Source organism: Erithacus rubecula (genome assembly GCF_903797595.1).
Source record: "Erithacus rubecula genome assembly, chromosome: 4".
NCBI lineage: Eukaryota > Metazoa > Chordata > Aves > Passeriformes > Muscicapidae > Erithacus > Erithacus rubecula.
In genome coordinates this window covers 48,313,456-48,330,285 of record NC_136686.1, presented here as the reverse complement: position 1 = coordinate 48,330,285, position 16,830 = coordinate 48,313,456, and the positions used below count along the sequence as shown (strand labels likewise).

Sequence of the window (16,830 nt, the reverse complement as noted above, 5' to 3'; positions counted from 1 at the left end):
CAGACTGCAGTGAGGTCTCCCCTCAGCCTCTTTTTCTCCAGACTGAGCAGACCAAGCAGCCTCAGCTGCTCCTCCTAAGGCTCCTTTCCCCCTTCACCATCCTCGTTGCCCTCCTTTGGACACTCTCCAATAGCTTTATATCCTCCTGGTGTTGTGGCACCCAGAACTGCCCCCAGCACTCAAGTTGAGGCTGCCCCAGCCCAGAGCAGAGCAGGACAATCTCCTCCCTTGTGATGCTGTGCCTGATGGCACCCAGGACAGGGTTGGCCCTCCTGGCTGCCAGGGCACACCCCAGACTCCTGCAGCTGCTGTCTCAGGCCACTTTGTTTTGGGAAAGCAAAGTTAAGAGGTGGGAGGAAGATAAGGCTTTGCCAGCTTTTTGGTTGGCATCAGCTAGAATTGGGAAGAAGGTGTGTGGATGAGGGAAGATGTGCCACTTTGCTTGGCCAAATACAGAATCTGCACTATTGCTCCCATGAAGGCACCTAATTTAGATGCTCTAAAATATGGTGCACAGTCTGAGGTGTTTTCTTTGGAGAATTTGAATATACTTCATAAGAATGGTGGAGTTCTGATCTCAGGCAAACAAGAGATCTATATCAACTCTGTTGTCATCAGGATGTTCACAGAAACTTTTCTGGATGAAGGAGTTGGCTCTAGAATCTTCCTGAAAGCAGGAGTTATAGATGTTACTGGTAACTATAGTTACATGGAGCTCCTTTCTGCAGGGAAATGCAAACAACATGTTTCAGAAAGCTTTTGGTTGTTTTAATGAAAGAAAACCCAAAGTTAGTCTCTGCATTTTTATACATATTATTTTTTTTTTGTTCTGCAAGTTTTTGCTAAGGCTGAAGAAAATTTCCAAAATCTATGAATCCAGAATACAAAATCTACATTATATAATGCCTTAGATCTACACAACCTATAAATTATGGCAATATTTTTTAGGCAGTTGTTTTTCTGAGTAAGTACATTTCCTATAGTAGATTATCTTAGCAATAATTTTTAGAATGAAAATTTACACAGCTATGATTCTTGATTCATATGAGGAAATCAGTGCAGTTGAAACCCTACAGAAAAAAAAAAAAAAAAGCTTGAATTCTTACAAAAGCTAAATATTTTACTCAGCCAGGACACCGTAATTACAGTGAATTAAAGTGGTTAAAGAAGATAATAATATAAACACCTAATTTCAGCAAATACAAATAAAACACAATTTCTATAAAGTATAACCTCAAAATCTGAGAAGTTTATGTGAAATATCCATCCACCAGGCTGGTACATGAATGAGAAGTGGGAAGGCACTGAAACAGTAAATGTGAGTCTGCTTGCTTGCTTCTCAGGCAGTCCCAATAACAACACTAACACTGGCTCATGATTCACAACTATTGTGCTCCCTATAAGCAGATGTTCATGTTTCTGCATAAATATTGAAAACATTTATCAGTTGTATTTCTTGCAACTGCCTGTGGTTTCAGAACTAGAGGAGGGTCTTTTGTAGAAGCATATTTGGTCCTCTCTGAAGGGCCCTTTTCTCCTTGACTTCTTTTTCAGAAATATTCCACCATGTTTCTTCTTTGGCCTCCAATGTAATGAGCAGGAAAATTTTCTGTGTCCTGTTGGGGACACAGAACCAGGTCTTAAATCCACAGAAGGCAAAAGAAATACAGCTACCAGTATTCTGCATATCATGCCCCACACTGAACACCATTTTTGAGTGTTGTTCCTCAGTAGTAGTTACGTGTATTTTGCAATTCACAGAACAATAGTGCTTAAATGTTATCTAATAATTAACTGGTCACTTGACTAATAGTCATCCTGCTCTCATTTTTAAGTGATTTCTTCTGTTCCTGCTCTTAATTGCCCAAAGTTCAGACTTTTGGCTGTATTTTGCATGGTTTTACTTTTCAGTTTCCAAATCGCTGCTTTTTCTGAACTGTTGGAATTTTTTATATTCTCTCACTGAAATTATGCATTTTTCTAGACACTGAGTGTGTCTTATCCCATTTGTACCTAGATAGAATAAGCACTTAAGCTGCTTAAGCAAACTGACTAAGCTTAAACATCTAGCTCATTACTTCATTAGCTACTGTTGGATTTTAGCTTTCTCAGCTTACAGAGTTTGTTGAATTGTACATGTTTCTGTTTACAGACAAAATAATTGGAAGAGTGACCATGGATCTGCAGGAACAAGGGATTAACTTTTCAGTAATTTATACTGCAATGAGACCTTCAAGGGTGAGTAATCTTCGGTGCCTAGAACTGTCAGATTTTTATCATCCAATAACTTAATGCTTACAGAAGAACTCTGTAGATGATTTTCAAGATTGTACAGACAAGCAATCTATATTATGGGAGGTTTTGCCCAGAAATTATTGCATGAATTTTCATATATGATAGCTATATCACATAAGTACTGAAGTTTTACTGTTCTAGGGGATTATAAATCTGCCTTTGTCTGTGGAATTTATTAGTTTTTAAGAACTTTAAATTAATTTTCTTTTCAGTTTAACTCTCATGGTTTTGTAGTGAGTTCTATGTGGAGCATTATCAAGCTTCCTAGTGTGGCTGGTTAGTATAGACAGTGTTGTTAATTAACTGAAGGCTACTAAAGTGTCCATTTTAAAATGAATTGGCTTAATCTCTTTTAATCAATACTGGGGATTTACAAGTGCAAGGTAGTTTTCCTAATTGTCAGAATATAAATTATAAGTCACATCATATCACATTAAAAATAACAATGCAGGATAGTTATTTATGCAGATTTTTGTATGACATACAGGTTGCAATAAGTAAATAGTAATTTTTAAATTTTAATATGAATAAATGAAAGACAGTCTTGCCTTGAGGAAAAAAAAAAAAGAGTTCCCATTAAAAAGAGAAACATTTGAAGGATGGGCTGAATCCTAAAAAATGCAACTTTGAAAGAAACACGTGTATCTGTTTCAGAGGTAACACAATCAGAGTTCCTAATATGATAGCGGAATCATAGAATCATAAAGATTGGAAAAGACCTCCAAGATCATTGAATCCAACCTTTGACTGATCACCATCATGTCAACTAAACTATAGCACTAGGTGCCTCATCTTGAGCACTTCCAGAGATGGTGACTTTGCCGCCTTCCTGGACAGTCTGTTTCAGTGCTTGACTACTCCTTCAGGGAAGAAATTCATCCTGATGTCCTGCCTGACCCTCCTCTGGTGCATTTTGAGGCCATTTGCTCTTGTCCTGTTGCAGGTGGCCTGGAAGAAGAGGCCAGCCCCCAGCTGGCTGCAGCCTCCTCTCAGGCAGCTGGGAAAGGATGAGGTCCTGGCTGAACACCCCAGTTCCCTCAGCCACTCCTCATGGGACACACTCTTTAGACCCTTCACCAGCTCCACTGCCCTTCTCTTGTAGCGAGGGGCCAGAATTAGACACAGAATTAAACTCCAGGTGTGACCTCAGCAGTGCTGGGTACAGGGGAGCAATCCAGCCCTGGTCCTGCTGGACACACTATTGCTGATCCAGGCCAGGATGGCTTTGGCATTCTTGGCCACCTGGGCACACCCTGGATCATGCTCAGCTGCTGTCACCAGCCCTGAGGTCCTTTGTACTCACACAGGCTCCAGGTGGCACAGTGGGTCACTAGCTGCATCCTCTTGGATTGTAGGTTCTATTCTGCTCCCAAACCCTGTCTGCCAGCTCAGGGGGCACGTTGTCCTGAGTCTGGGGCAAAGAAAGTACAAGTAACTCAGCCTATTCCTGGTCCTTTGTTATGGTGTTTCCTCCTTCCCCATGTCCAAGGATAGAGAATTTCTGTAGCTCTCCTTTTATTGCTAATTTATTTATAAAAACACCTTTTATTATCTCTCACAGTGCTTACCAGATTGAGTTCTAGCTGAGTTTTCAACTTTCTAATTTTCTCCCTACATGACCTAACAGCACACCCTTGTACTCTCCCTGAATTACTTGCCCCTTCTTGGTAAGGTCATCAACTCATTTTTTTTTTTTTCTGATTTCCAGTGAGAGCTGCCTGTTCAGCCAGGCCAATCTTCTTCCCACATGGGCTCATCTTCTGCCACAATGGGGATGGCTTGCTTCTGTTGTTTTAAGTTTTCTTTCTTAAACTATGTCTAGCTCTCCTGGCCTCCTTTTTATTGAGGACTATCCAAGGTGGAGATTTTGTTGACCCCTTTCCTCACTTCACCAATAATTATAAATCATTCTGGAGTCACCCAAGGCAGCCTCCAACCACCACATCTCCCATATTCATAAACAGCAGGTCTAGCAGGGCACTGTCCCTGGTAGGCTCCCTCACCAGATGTGTCAGGAGTTCATCTTCCTCACATCCAGGAGCATCCAGGTGTGCCTCTTCACTGTGCTGAGTTTCCAGCAGACATCTGGCAAGTTCAAGTCTCCCCACAAGAGCAAGGGCTAGCGATCATGACACATCAGCCAGTTGGTTATAGAATATCTCACCTGCCTTTCCTTGGTTTAGGCAACATGAAAGACATTTGTGTGATTGTCTAGATCTAGTGTGAGAAATGCCAAGAGATCTTTGGAGGATGGAAGGCTTTCAGGAGTCAGCACAATGAAAAATGCAGTGCTATTTTTCTAGAATAAAACATAGAAACTCTGTGTTTAGTGAGTGTGGAGACAAGTCTCTTTATTTTATCCAAAAGATGAGTAAGAGGCCACTTAAAGAACATTTATGAAGTCCATTTAAGCCAGTAGTGGATGAGCCCCTCAAAGGTGTTCTGTGTTCATTCAAAAGTAATGCAGGTTTTTGCATGGAGGTAAGATCTTGAACTTCTCACTAATCCAACAAGGTGACCACAATAGTCTCTTCAGGCTCTGGGGCAAAAGCTAATTCTACTGAAGAAGAATGAGAGCTTTCTTCGAAAATTCATCCTGTGAAATTAACTTCCAGAACCTGGATTTTGGAGACAAAATTTAGGAAAAAATCCCCAGTAGCATGAGAAGACAAGCACACATTGAGATTCTGTGTACTGTGTGTTTTTGTGGTAAAAGAGAGAATATCCAGAACTTGTGATCTGAATTTTTTTTTTCTTTTTTAAACAAAGATCAAAAATAAAAATTAAATTTTTTTTATTATTTTGGCTTTTTACTGTTTGAAATCAAAGGCACATGGACATTCTTAGTTGAAAATTGCATTTAGAACAATTGGAATGAAAAATGTTTTTAATTAATAAGAAATTGGAATTAAGAGAAGGAAGTTTCTTATCAATATAAAAATATTTTAAATCTATGCATATTTCAACAGGCTTTCCAAATTAAAGTAACTTAGTTTGAGCAGCTGAAGCACTTTTAAATAATTAAGCAATGCATTTTAAGATATTCTACATTTTTAAAATAGAAACAATTTAAACTTTTCTCAATTGTATAAACTTCAAGCATTGAAGCATTTTTGGCCCCTCACAATAACTTTTAAGTTATTTTAGTGCATTCAAGGTTATCAGCTTCTGTACAGAGCTAGAAAAGCCAAAGCATGAGGGTTTGCTAGAAAAGCAAAAATGAGGGTTCATCACTCTGTGTATTTGCATATAACCTCTCCTTGGTATGTATTGCATATCTTTGGCTGTGCTTGAACTGGAAGGTATGAACTGCTTTATAACCATATCTGAAAATACTAACTCTCTTTGCTTAAACTATAAAGACTATATTGCATGATCTATAAGTTACAAGATGACTCCCCAGTGATAACCAAGAGAATTATATATAAGAAGTAAAAGGCTTTAATCATGTTGAGAATGATTGTCAAATGCACTATTTAAACTATATAGCTGTCATTCACTGTGGAAGATTTTGCATTCAACTAGTGGCCTTATTCTCTGTGATGAAGGAAATTAGCTTTAGGTGTTATACTTTGTTTAAAAAAAAAAGGTAATCTTCTAGTTAGGTAAATTAATTTTACACAGTAATACTCTCAAAAAATTATGGTTTTGAGAAGCTTCTCTTCTGAAAGCTTTACCTCCTTTCTCTTGGGCTGTTTATGGCTTAAATAACATTGCTATGTTATATTTGTTTGTTCCTCCATTGCCTCAAGCAGAGAAAAATAGATGTTAGAAATGCATATATTAGAAAAGGTTCCAGACTGGTATTGGCTTCATGGAAAGTGAATTAATGAGCAAAATTCACCTAAGATTGAGCCTCTTTTCTGATTTGATCAGCAGGAGCTATTTAGTTTAGTCAGTGCAGATGCCTTTAGGCTATTATAATTTATTACCCAGTGCATGATGGGGATTTGTTCAGACTGGTTCTTGTTCTGTTCCAGTTTCAGCATGATTGGAGGGCTGGAGCACCTCTTCTGTGAGGAAAGGCTGAGGGAATTGGGGTTGTTCAGCCTGGGGAAGAGAAAGCTTCAAGGTGAACTAATTGCTGTCCTTCCAGTGCCTGAAGGCAACTTGCAGAAAGTCTGGAGAGAGGCTTTTTAACAAGAGCATATAGTTGTAGGAAAAAGAGGAATGGTTTTAAACTGAGAGTCACTTTAGATTCAATATTGGGAAGAATGCTTTACTGTGTGGGTGGTGAGGGCCTGAAACAGGCCAGTGCCCCATCCCTGCAAGTGTTCAAGGCCAGGCTGGATGAGACACTTGTCAGCCTGCTCTAGTAGGAGGTGTCCCTGCCCATGGCAAGGGGCTTGGAACTAGGTAATCTTTAATGTGCTTTTTAATTCAAGGCATTCTGTGATTCCATGATTTGTAGCTGGAAGACAGAATTAAGAAAGAGGCACCACTTGGTGACCTCTTGAAGTGGTTTCACTAACCAGTTTTCACTTTGAAGTGGTTTCACCACCATCTCGTAAAGGAACTGTCTTCCTCCAAATAGGCAACTTGAGTCTTGTGGCTCATGTTTTGAAATGCTTTGACTTGTAGGTTGGTAAGTTGGGATCTTTCTGGCTGAGAGAGTAATTTGTATCATCTAATTCTGAGCAAGTGAAGTCTATGTGTCTGTATGTGAAGTCATCAACCTGAGTTCTCTTTACAATCAAGGGTTTTTCAGGATAAGGTCCTTCTGACTGTTTTGTAGGAGACTGCTGCAGGATGAGATGAAACTCGCTCTTAAAGGCAGTCATTGTGCTTAAGTTAGATCTTGACATGTAAAGAGAGTGAGACAGCTCTCAGTCAACATTTCTCATATTTTTCCTTTAAAAGCCAGAAACTTATCTCAAGATATGAGGAGTGTCTGGCCAAGACTTTCCTTTGCTTTGAAAATCATTTGATAACTTATTTTTCTTCATGATAACCAAACCTCTCTGCAGTCCTTGTTCTTCCCTTTCTTCAGCAGTTCTCATGAATAGATGAATTTCTGTGTTCTTGAGGAGTTTGATCATGGTCACCCTCTACTTTGCTTTCCTGTGATTAGCTTTTTGGCTTATGGCTGTAATGCATAATTTTACCTTGCTGTTGTAATTCAAGAGGTTAAAAAGGTGCAATGATTTAAAGACAGATACACTTCAGATCATAAATCTCATCAAGTTCCCCATCCTTCTGATCATCATAGGTGTCCTTGTAACATTTTTACTAGTTTTCTTCCGAAACTGCAGGACAGTTTTATAGTTGTTATCTTTTCTCCGTGAGATTGAGTGCTGAAGGATCACATATTGCTAAGAGGAGATTTATGGCTACATTCCAGCTGATACTCATTTTGTTGACTCCTCTTTTTACAGATGAATTGTGAAATGCTGCTTAAATTTTCTGTACTGCCTCCACTTTTTCAGAGAGGTTGTTGCCATCATCTTTGGACTGCTTCATTCTACAAGCTGTCTGCTCTAGTTGGTGTTTCTGTGTGTTGAGTCTTTGATACCACTCAGAGCCAAGCAGTATGAGTTATAGGAACTTTTTACAGCCAGAAGTAACATTGGAATATGTCACACACAAAAACCACTTAAAAAGTGTCTCTTGGAGATATCTTCAGGTGCTGTTGCTGTGCTCCCCAACTGAAAGGAGTATGAAAAGTTTTCATCTGCTTTGATAAGTGTTTGTGGTTATGTTTTCTTTGTTTCTGCCTTCTATCTAATGTATTTTTAAAAATGCATCATCCACTTATGTTCAGGTCTCCTCTGTTTTGTTAACTATTGAGTTTACCACTCCAAGGAGACTAAATACTGCAACAGCCACTCCACTGACTTCACAGCTTCTGGCTAATGGAATGCTTTTGACCATTTAATATACTCAAACATTACATAACATGAGCTTTCCCATGAATAAACATTAGAAAAGTGCTTATAATGCCATTTCAGGAGCTGCAGTGTGGATTAAATATTCTCACACATTCTTGAATACAGGAATTGCCTTATTCATTTAGTCTTCTATTTTTACATTTGAAGGAGCAACTGTAGTTTGACACAGTATAATAAAGCATGGGTGTTTCCAGCCTAAAAGAAGAAAAGAAAAGGAATTCTTTATCCTTTGGTCCTTTCCTCTCCCCACTTAATGAATGCCATTATAATAAAACATTAACTTGTAGATGAAGAATGTACATTTGGTTATTTCCTAGCAAACTCCATTTTGAGATTTTTTTTTTGTTTCTGACACGGGTTTTTTTAAATGACTACAAAAGAACTGCTTGAGACAGGCAGGTTGAAGCCAGTCTCTCTAGATGAACAAACATTTAGCCAAATTAGTTTAAAAATGAAGTGATCAAAATGTGAGAGATTCTTCTTAGCAATTCTTTATTGTTCATTCCATGTGTCAGTGGGGAATTCAGAGAAATAACTAGTGTTTTACCTTTAACTCTAGACTTTGCACCAGAGCGAGTTAAGATGCACTTTCTTTAAACATTTTTCAACTTTAGCTTACATTTTATAATATATTTATATATACATATGTTTATGCACTTCACTGCTAAATGAAGGACAGCCTGGAACTAAGCTATTATTTTTATCTGATCAGAACAGTTTTATTATTTTTGAATACTAAGTTTTTAAGGCACAGATGAAACCTGTACAGAGGTCCCATATAGATCAAATCAGAAAGATTTAATTATTTTGCTATTGAAACTAAGGACAAAGAAGAAAATTGGCGTGTAGGAGGTAAGGTGTAGAAGGATACAGGTAAGGATGAATTGTGTCTTAGCACTAAAATTTACCAGAAAGTGCTAAAATGCAGGGATAAAAATTGCAATCAGTATTCTAAAACATTCAGTCATATATAAGAAGAAGTTATAAACATAATAATGCTGAATAAAATTGAGGTATAAGGGTAAAATAGGATAAATTAAATGGAAAGTGTAACTGTAAACATGCATATTTATATGACATGTTGGTGGGCATAGTAAACGCTTTCTGGAAGGAAGATGCCTAGGTATAAAAAGTATTGGAATGACAGACTAGAGCTGTAAAGGACTGATGTTGGGTCTTAAAGGAATTTGGATTCCAGAAGACAAAGATAAATATTCTGAGAATCTAGGACCTATTCTAAGAACAGTCTTTGAAGGCTGAGGCTGAATGCAATATCCAAGTGATATGTCTTTAACATAAGGGTTAAAATAGTCCATCTATCTCTGATTTGATAAATTACCCAATAATCTTCCCTAATTATGTTGACTGACACTGCTTATATCTGGAATACAAGCTGCTTCAACACAACATATTAAAAGATCCAACTATATGTCAAAAAAGAATTTTCCCCTCACTCTCCTCCCCACATAGAGGCATCCCAAACTGTGTCATAATTAACAGAGTGAAAGAGGTGAGGCTTTAAAAAGTAATGGTCATGCTTCAAAAAGTATAATTCATATGATACAGAAAATTAAAAGGAAAATAAATTCTTGCAAATTTAGTTCAGTATCATATGGCACACCTAAAGATACTCAGAGAAATAATGTGCACAAGACCCAAAAACTGTTTGTAAAAACACATTAGACAGGATTTCTTTCAGAGAGTACTGAATCTAATGAAAAAGAGGAATGCAGAAAAATGAGTGACAATGCAAAGCTGAAAGGCCTGTGCATTGATCATTGCTGTGGCAGCACATAAGTTCTCACTTCAAACACTTTTTCAATAGACATTGATCCTCAAAACATTTTGCTTTTACTCCGTTAGCAATAGTAGAGATTTCAGAATAAATCAATAAAATTTATTGTGTCATATTCATCAAGGTCATATTATTCACCTAAGTTTAAACTAAAACAAGAAACTGCCAAACTGTCATCATGATTTCTAATTTACAATTTTTGAATTAGAATTTTTATACTATATATGAAAATTAAAAAACAGTTTAGCCTTCATCTCAGAGGAGCAGGATATTTCAAGTGTGATGTGGGACTTGAAAAGAGGCTCCATATGTCTGGAGAAATACTTCCAGGAAACCTACCTTTCATACTGGCAAAAATGGTTGAAACTGTAGTCATAAATGTGTGGATCTATGAAGAAAATACAATGTGGTTTCAGTGTTTTCTGAAAGGCATAGGATGTGCAAGTAAAAGTGACTGTGTTGCTAAAGTAAAGGGGGTAAAAAAGTAGAATTATTTGGTAGCAGAAGTAAAATCTCTAAAGGTAGGAAACAAAGGATAAAAGTAAAGGATTCATGTTCACAGTGGGGAGTATTTGCCAGTGGAACTCTGTGGGGATTGATGTAGATGCCTGTGCTGTTCAGCAGAGTCATTAGTATGGAATGGGGGCTGAAATCCAAAGGTGCCAGAGTTTGCTGATGCACTGACAAGTTGGAGAAGCCACTCACAGCACTGCATTACTGAGTGATAAAAAGACAGATACAATCCAGTCTGAAGAAAAGTAACATGTAGGGAAAACCTTAAATATTCATATTACACTGTAGTGAGTAGCTGCTATTTCTCAGAAGAGGAATTGCAGTACAAACGTGGGTAGATCTCTTGGAACATCCCAGCAGTCAGCAGTAGGATGAATAGCAAGTACTTGGAAAGGAGGAGGACAAAGCAGCTTCAGTTCACTAAGCCCTTACTGAGTACAAGTCTGCCAGTGGAATAGTGCATGTGGTTCTGACCACCCCATCTCCAAAGAGTACAGTAAAACTATATGATTAAAATATTTCAGCTAGGAAAATTCAAGAAATTCAAGAGGGAACTAATAAGTAAAACTGCCAGTTACATGGACAGGCTGAGCTCTTTGTCTCTGGAAAATATTCATGACAATCACTACTCAGACCATAACACAGGAATTCAGGGGCAGCAAAATCCTTTAAAGAAAAAAACGGAGTTATTTTTGGATGACAAAAGCAGACAAACTTCAATGATTACATAAACTAATGGAAGAAAGATAAGAAAGATGGGTGGAAAGAAGGTCCTTTTGCACGTGCTGATTTGAATGCAACCTTCAGCCCTTAAGGTTTCTAACCCAAAGATTACAGAAATCAAAGAGGGCATCGTAGGACAAGTATTGTTTGTATTTACCCTTTCCTTGTTTCAGCTGCCAGTTACTATCAGGAGCTCTGGCTGTGAGCTAGGTGGACCTTTGCCCTCACAGAGCTTAGCTGGTCTCATGTCTTGGCAGTGGAAGCTTGGGATATTGACATAGAATTTCTCTGGGACAGGAGTGTGAAAAGTAATATGTAACTTATTTAACTAAAGGCCAGGAGCCTGAAGAGACAGCCAACAGAATAAGCAAAGCTCCACTATGAGAAGCTCACAGGCTTTCCTCCTCATGCTCGCCTGTTTGTTGTAGAACTGCCATCTGTGAAAATGAAAATAATTGCCACACCATAAAAAAAAAAAAAAAAAAAAAAAAAAAGCCTGCTGCATGTAAATCATTGTTCTGCTGGCAGCCAGGAAATGCATAAGGAGAAGTGACTGTGTCAGCTGAAAACCGGGTCGGTGGCAGCTCAGTCTCGGAGCAGTCTTCCCTACTTTCAGTACACTGAAACTGGCTGGATTCTCAAGATCCTTGTGATTAAGTATCTGCAAATTGCTACTGGTGAGCACAGAGACTTGAGTCTTCAGTGCCTTCTCCTGACACCAAAGCCCATTGGCATGATCTTTATCACAGGGAGATAGATGTTCCCATTTTGGGGAAGCACAGAGTTAGAAGTGGGAAACGATTCCTTCTCCCCAGGGGATGACTGTGCTTGTGAATCCCCCCATGAGATAGCTGGGGTGAAAAGCCAGGAGCTGAGCTGTGTGGCTGTAAGGTTGGGTGGCCTCTGCATGTGGTCAGAGCAAGCCTTACCCTCAATATCTACCTGCAGTGCTACTTGTCTTCCTTAGGAAACTGCAGGGATGCCCTGGGCACTGAAAACATCACTTGTATCCTCTATAATTCCTTCTGTACTGCAGCCTCTGTTATATGTGCTAGAGAAAGAGCTGTTAGAGGAACAAAGACAGACTTTATTAACACAGGACATAAAAATTTTCCCTTTATAGTAAAATGCAGATCACATATCCTGGGAAATGTGAGATCTGATGGTAGAATAACAAAGCCCTTAATTTTAGTGCATGCAGTCTCTAATACAGTTAGGACTAGTTAGAAGAAACCTGGATTATTTAATTTTAGTTTCAAGTGAAATTTTGTATTCTTTCTTTTCACTTTATAAAAAATTCTGAAAAAAATTATTTTCTTTATGTAGTGCCACAGAAAGTTTTGCTTTTGGAGCTTCAATGTTTTGTGGCAGGAAGACATTTTGTTGTGCTGTTCTAGATCTGCTATATTTATGCATGTAGCAGCTGTGTTTTCTTCTAATTTTTAACTCTTACCCTGAATGTGATTCCCTGAAGTATTAAAGTGTTCAAAGACATCAACTAATAATTTCCTGCCATATGAAAAAGTAAAGAGGAGCCATCATTATTCATACATAGTCATTGTGTATACAAAACCATAGATTAAGGTTAGAAAAGACCTCTAAAATCACTGTGTTCAACTGTCAAACTATGCAGCCATTAATCTCCTAAGTGCAGCATGCATGCCTCTAAGATTAGGTAAAGTATGATAATTTTTTAATGGAATTTTCAAACATATTTGTGATTTTAGCAGACAAATATATCTTTCCTTTAGGGATGGATATTGAAATGTTCTCTCTAAAAGTTACCTTTATTAAATCCTAAAGGCTTTTCCATAAAAATCTGTGAACCTGGAATTTCATGCAAGTCTCTTTTTAAAGTTTGTACATTAGAGGACTAAGCATCAAAGCTAAGAAGTAGCCAGGATGTTAATAAAAGGTTAACAGAATGTTAATGCAGTGTTTTGGGATTGAAGCACAGAGCTTATTTCTTTCTGAGGGCTGTATTACGCTTTCCTGTTAGTTGACAACTTTAAATTGAAACAAATTTCAGTCAACTAATACATTATATCTTTCATTTTAGAAATCTGTTTAATTAGAAGATCGACTGATTAAAGAAAGCTGTGCTATTAATGTCCTTTTAAGAAAAAGTCCTGTATGGCCAGACTCCTGTACAGCCACCTGTGCTAGCAGCATTAAAAGTGCAGCAGAGCTCAAGGCAGTGGTGGGAGAGCTCTGGGACTTGCCAGTGCCCCTGGACTGTTACCTGGGGATCCTGGAAGAGAAGAGCCAGACTTGCCTTGCATGAGGCTGACAAGTCATTGTTTCATCTGGGATCCCACCTGGTGTCATAATACTGTTCTGACCCATGCATGCCTCCAGCTCCTCCAGCCTCACACGGGAGTCTTATTGAGTTGCTGCATTTCTCAGTCTCACTGGTAGGCTAGAAAAAAAAGGCAAGAAACAAATCCCTTTCCTGACAAAATGCCATAGATACATGTTTTTAATTTGTTGATGGAAGCATTACTTTGAAAGCTGTACATAAAGTGATGCCTGACATCAAATTGAATATTACACAGAATATTTTGTTCTCATTCAGTCTTTTCTCTTTTATGAAGACCTCAATGTTTACAATTTTATTGAAAAAATGCATATATTACTCTGTAATTTGATTTCGGATTTAGACCAAGTAATTGAGTGATTTCCTAGATTGGTATTTAATGAATCAGAAAAAGTATATTCTGCTTTTAGTGCACTACAGGATGAAAGTTAAACCTCAGTTATTTTAACAGCTAGATATCTCTTCTTCTGGGGCTTTCAGCCAAATCACTTGCAGAATTCTGCAACAGAACAGGGAGGGTGTCTTGCCTTATGTTGAGCAGAACTATTGGAAGGTGAATGTTGGAATCTGCTGTGCCTTCTCACTGTTAAAACTCCTTCCTTCTCCCCAATACATGATTTCCTTATGACCCGAAAAATGATCCTTGCTCCTGATCCTCAGTTCTCAGAATCTGAACTTCCAGCAGGAGTAACTGTGGTTGAACCAAATCCCCAGCCAGGCTTGCCATTTCCAGGCATTGAAGCTTGGTGTAAGAACAGTAATAGGCATCAAGCTGCTAAAGCCATCCCACAAGAATGCTGGAAGGAAGCTGGTGTTTGCTCTCTAATAAGCCTCACCTTACAAATTTCCATTTTCCAAAGTTCTGTATCAAAACATCCTGACAAGGATCCATAACTAGCAGACACAGAGGTGGTAGTTCCACCTAACTGCTGGGAAAGATTGCATGCTTTGGTCTCATTTTGGTTAATTTGAGAGACTGGTTAATAGAGACTGGTAGGAGATAAAGGAAATTATGAAATTGTGGTTGATGACATTGGCTGAAGTGTGTTAACTGGAAGATTTAACTAGGTTTTGGTGGAAACAGGTCTATTTTGAGAAAAACTTGGAAGAGGAAGAAAGGTTTGTCAAGAGAAACAAAAGCATGGAAATCTTGAAAAAAAAAAGCAAGGATAGTTATTTCTAAGATTAGCTTTGTCTAGACTTTCTGATGTTGATTTAATTTATATATATACCCCTTCTGGCTTACATTCCCTACTTCACAAAAATTAAATGGATATTAAGTGCAAGAAAGCAGAGTAGAAACTAAAAACCTTTTTATAGGTTTTCTGTGAAAAAAAAAATCCTTACTTTAACTTCCCTGTCAAAAGATCCAATTTGCTAGATTTATTGGCCAGTTTTGCAGACTAGTCCTCCAAAGTCCTGCAGGATCCAAATATTATCCAAATAAATGGGAAAATTTCAAGGGTCTTCAGATTTTTAATTTCCCTGTGACTAGCCTACATCTGGGACAAACAGTGCTGGCAATTCTCCCAGCACTATGAGTAACACACTTTGGCTCCTGTCTGCATTTTTCAATTAAGTAACCTACCAGACCCCTGTGTAACCTCTGTCCAGCTCTCACTGCATATCTGTTCCATTTTATTGCAGCAGACACTCCTCTATCGTTTTTCACATCTCCCATAGCAACTTGGATTTTACATATGGATATAAGAAAGGGAGGGAAACAACCAGTTGGAAGTGGGTATTCCCCTAGCAGTCTAAAAATTATGCAAAATCTGTAGCTTCTTTTATCTCTGTAGCAGAATTGCCTGAAACAGGGCCCAAAATCTAATGCTCAGCCTGGGGACATTGGCATCAGCAAATATTTCTTGAATGATACATCTGGTAGGTTCCTTTCAGGATTCATTTTGTTTTACAAGGCAAGTTCTTAATATATTTTTTTTTCCCCTTTATATATTGCTTGCAAAATCTGATTTTCTAAAAAGATGTAAGTAAGTTCTAACACTTTTGAAGATGACCAATACTTTTTTTTTGTGTAACTAATTGTGTTCGGGTTGTTTGTCCTAACTGAAATTTAAGGTGGTGAATTAAGTGCAGTAGCTCCTTCTAACTGCTATTCTAGCTTATTCTGTTTTACTTTCTAAAACCAGGATGTTTTTATAGATAATTTCCTGGTCTTTCTTAGGTTAGATGAAAAAAGTTTGGTATAAAAATCCATTGGAAGTTGTAGCAAGAAAGTAACAGGAAATATACTTTTCTTCAGAAAATGGGGACTGCATTTACACTTGCTCTCGTATGTGCCATCCATTGTCTTATTTTAAAGCCTTTCAAGTGGAATTGTTTTCACAAGTGCTGCATCACACCACCTTGCTCTGCTCTGGGTTCTGTTGCTTGCATGGCCCCTGCTAACTCTCTTGTCTCTGCACAGTGTCAGAGGCACAGAGAAGTTCCATTCTCTGTAAATGACAGTCAAGAGATCTTTTATCCATCCCAGTGCTGCTGAAGGACAGGCCTGAGAAGAAGCAATCCTAGCCATGAATACATGAGCTATACTGCAGATTGTGTTTGTGCAGGCCACTGAACTGAGCAGTGCAGTAAATACTACAGTTTTATTGTCTCTTCTGGCAGATCTTGAAGTGCTTGCTCATGACTTCAGTAATCTCCACAAGTCACAGCAGTTGTATCAATTATAAAAGAGAACATTGTGTTTTACAGTGAGATCATTATGTCTTACTGTAAGACATATATTTTGACTTCAACATTTGTGTCCCAGCCTTGTTTTTGTGAAAGCACAGGTGAGTGATGCAGAACACCAGGTACAAGGTGAGTGTCACAGTTCCCAAGCCATTTGGCTTGCTGGTAGAAGTGTGCATGGTTCAGCAGGGAAGCCATCAGATACCAATGTGAGACAGTAAGGTTGGTCATACATCCTGCAAATCATAGTAATCATTGTTAACAAATGAATGCACATTTCTGTGCATCCCTTTTCACCTGCTTCATCAGATTAATAATAGAGATGGGAAATAGAGGGCAAGGATTCTTCTGGGAAAACTATCAATATGCTGTTGAAATTTATTCTGATATCTTATTTAGGCTTAGAGTTGTTGTACAAGTAAGTAAAATAGGGCTTGAAGGGACCCTAAATATCATCCAGTTCCAATCCTCATGCCATGAGCAGAAACTCTTAAGTACACCAGCTTGCTCTGAGCCCTGTCCAACCTGGCCTTAAACACTTCCAGGTCTGAGGCAGCCACAATCAGCCTAGAGGGAATTAAAACTAAAATCCCAAAACATTAGAA

At 38.3% G+C, this 16,830-nt stretch overlaps 1 protein-coding gene across 1 annotated transcript in view; it reads left to right on the top strand.

Annotated features, from left to right (window-relative positions):
- ATP6AP1 (ATPase H+ transporting accessory protein 1) overlaps positions 1–16,830 on the top strand; it is a 50,136-nt gene that overhangs the window by 16,078 nt on the left and 17,228 nt on the right. The window contains exon 6 of the mRNA XM_079303292.1: positions 2,153–2,238. Coding sequence (XP_079159418.1) covers positions 2,153–2,238 — 86 coding nt within the window. The remainder of the gene's footprint in view (positions 1–2,152; positions 2,239–16,830) is intronic.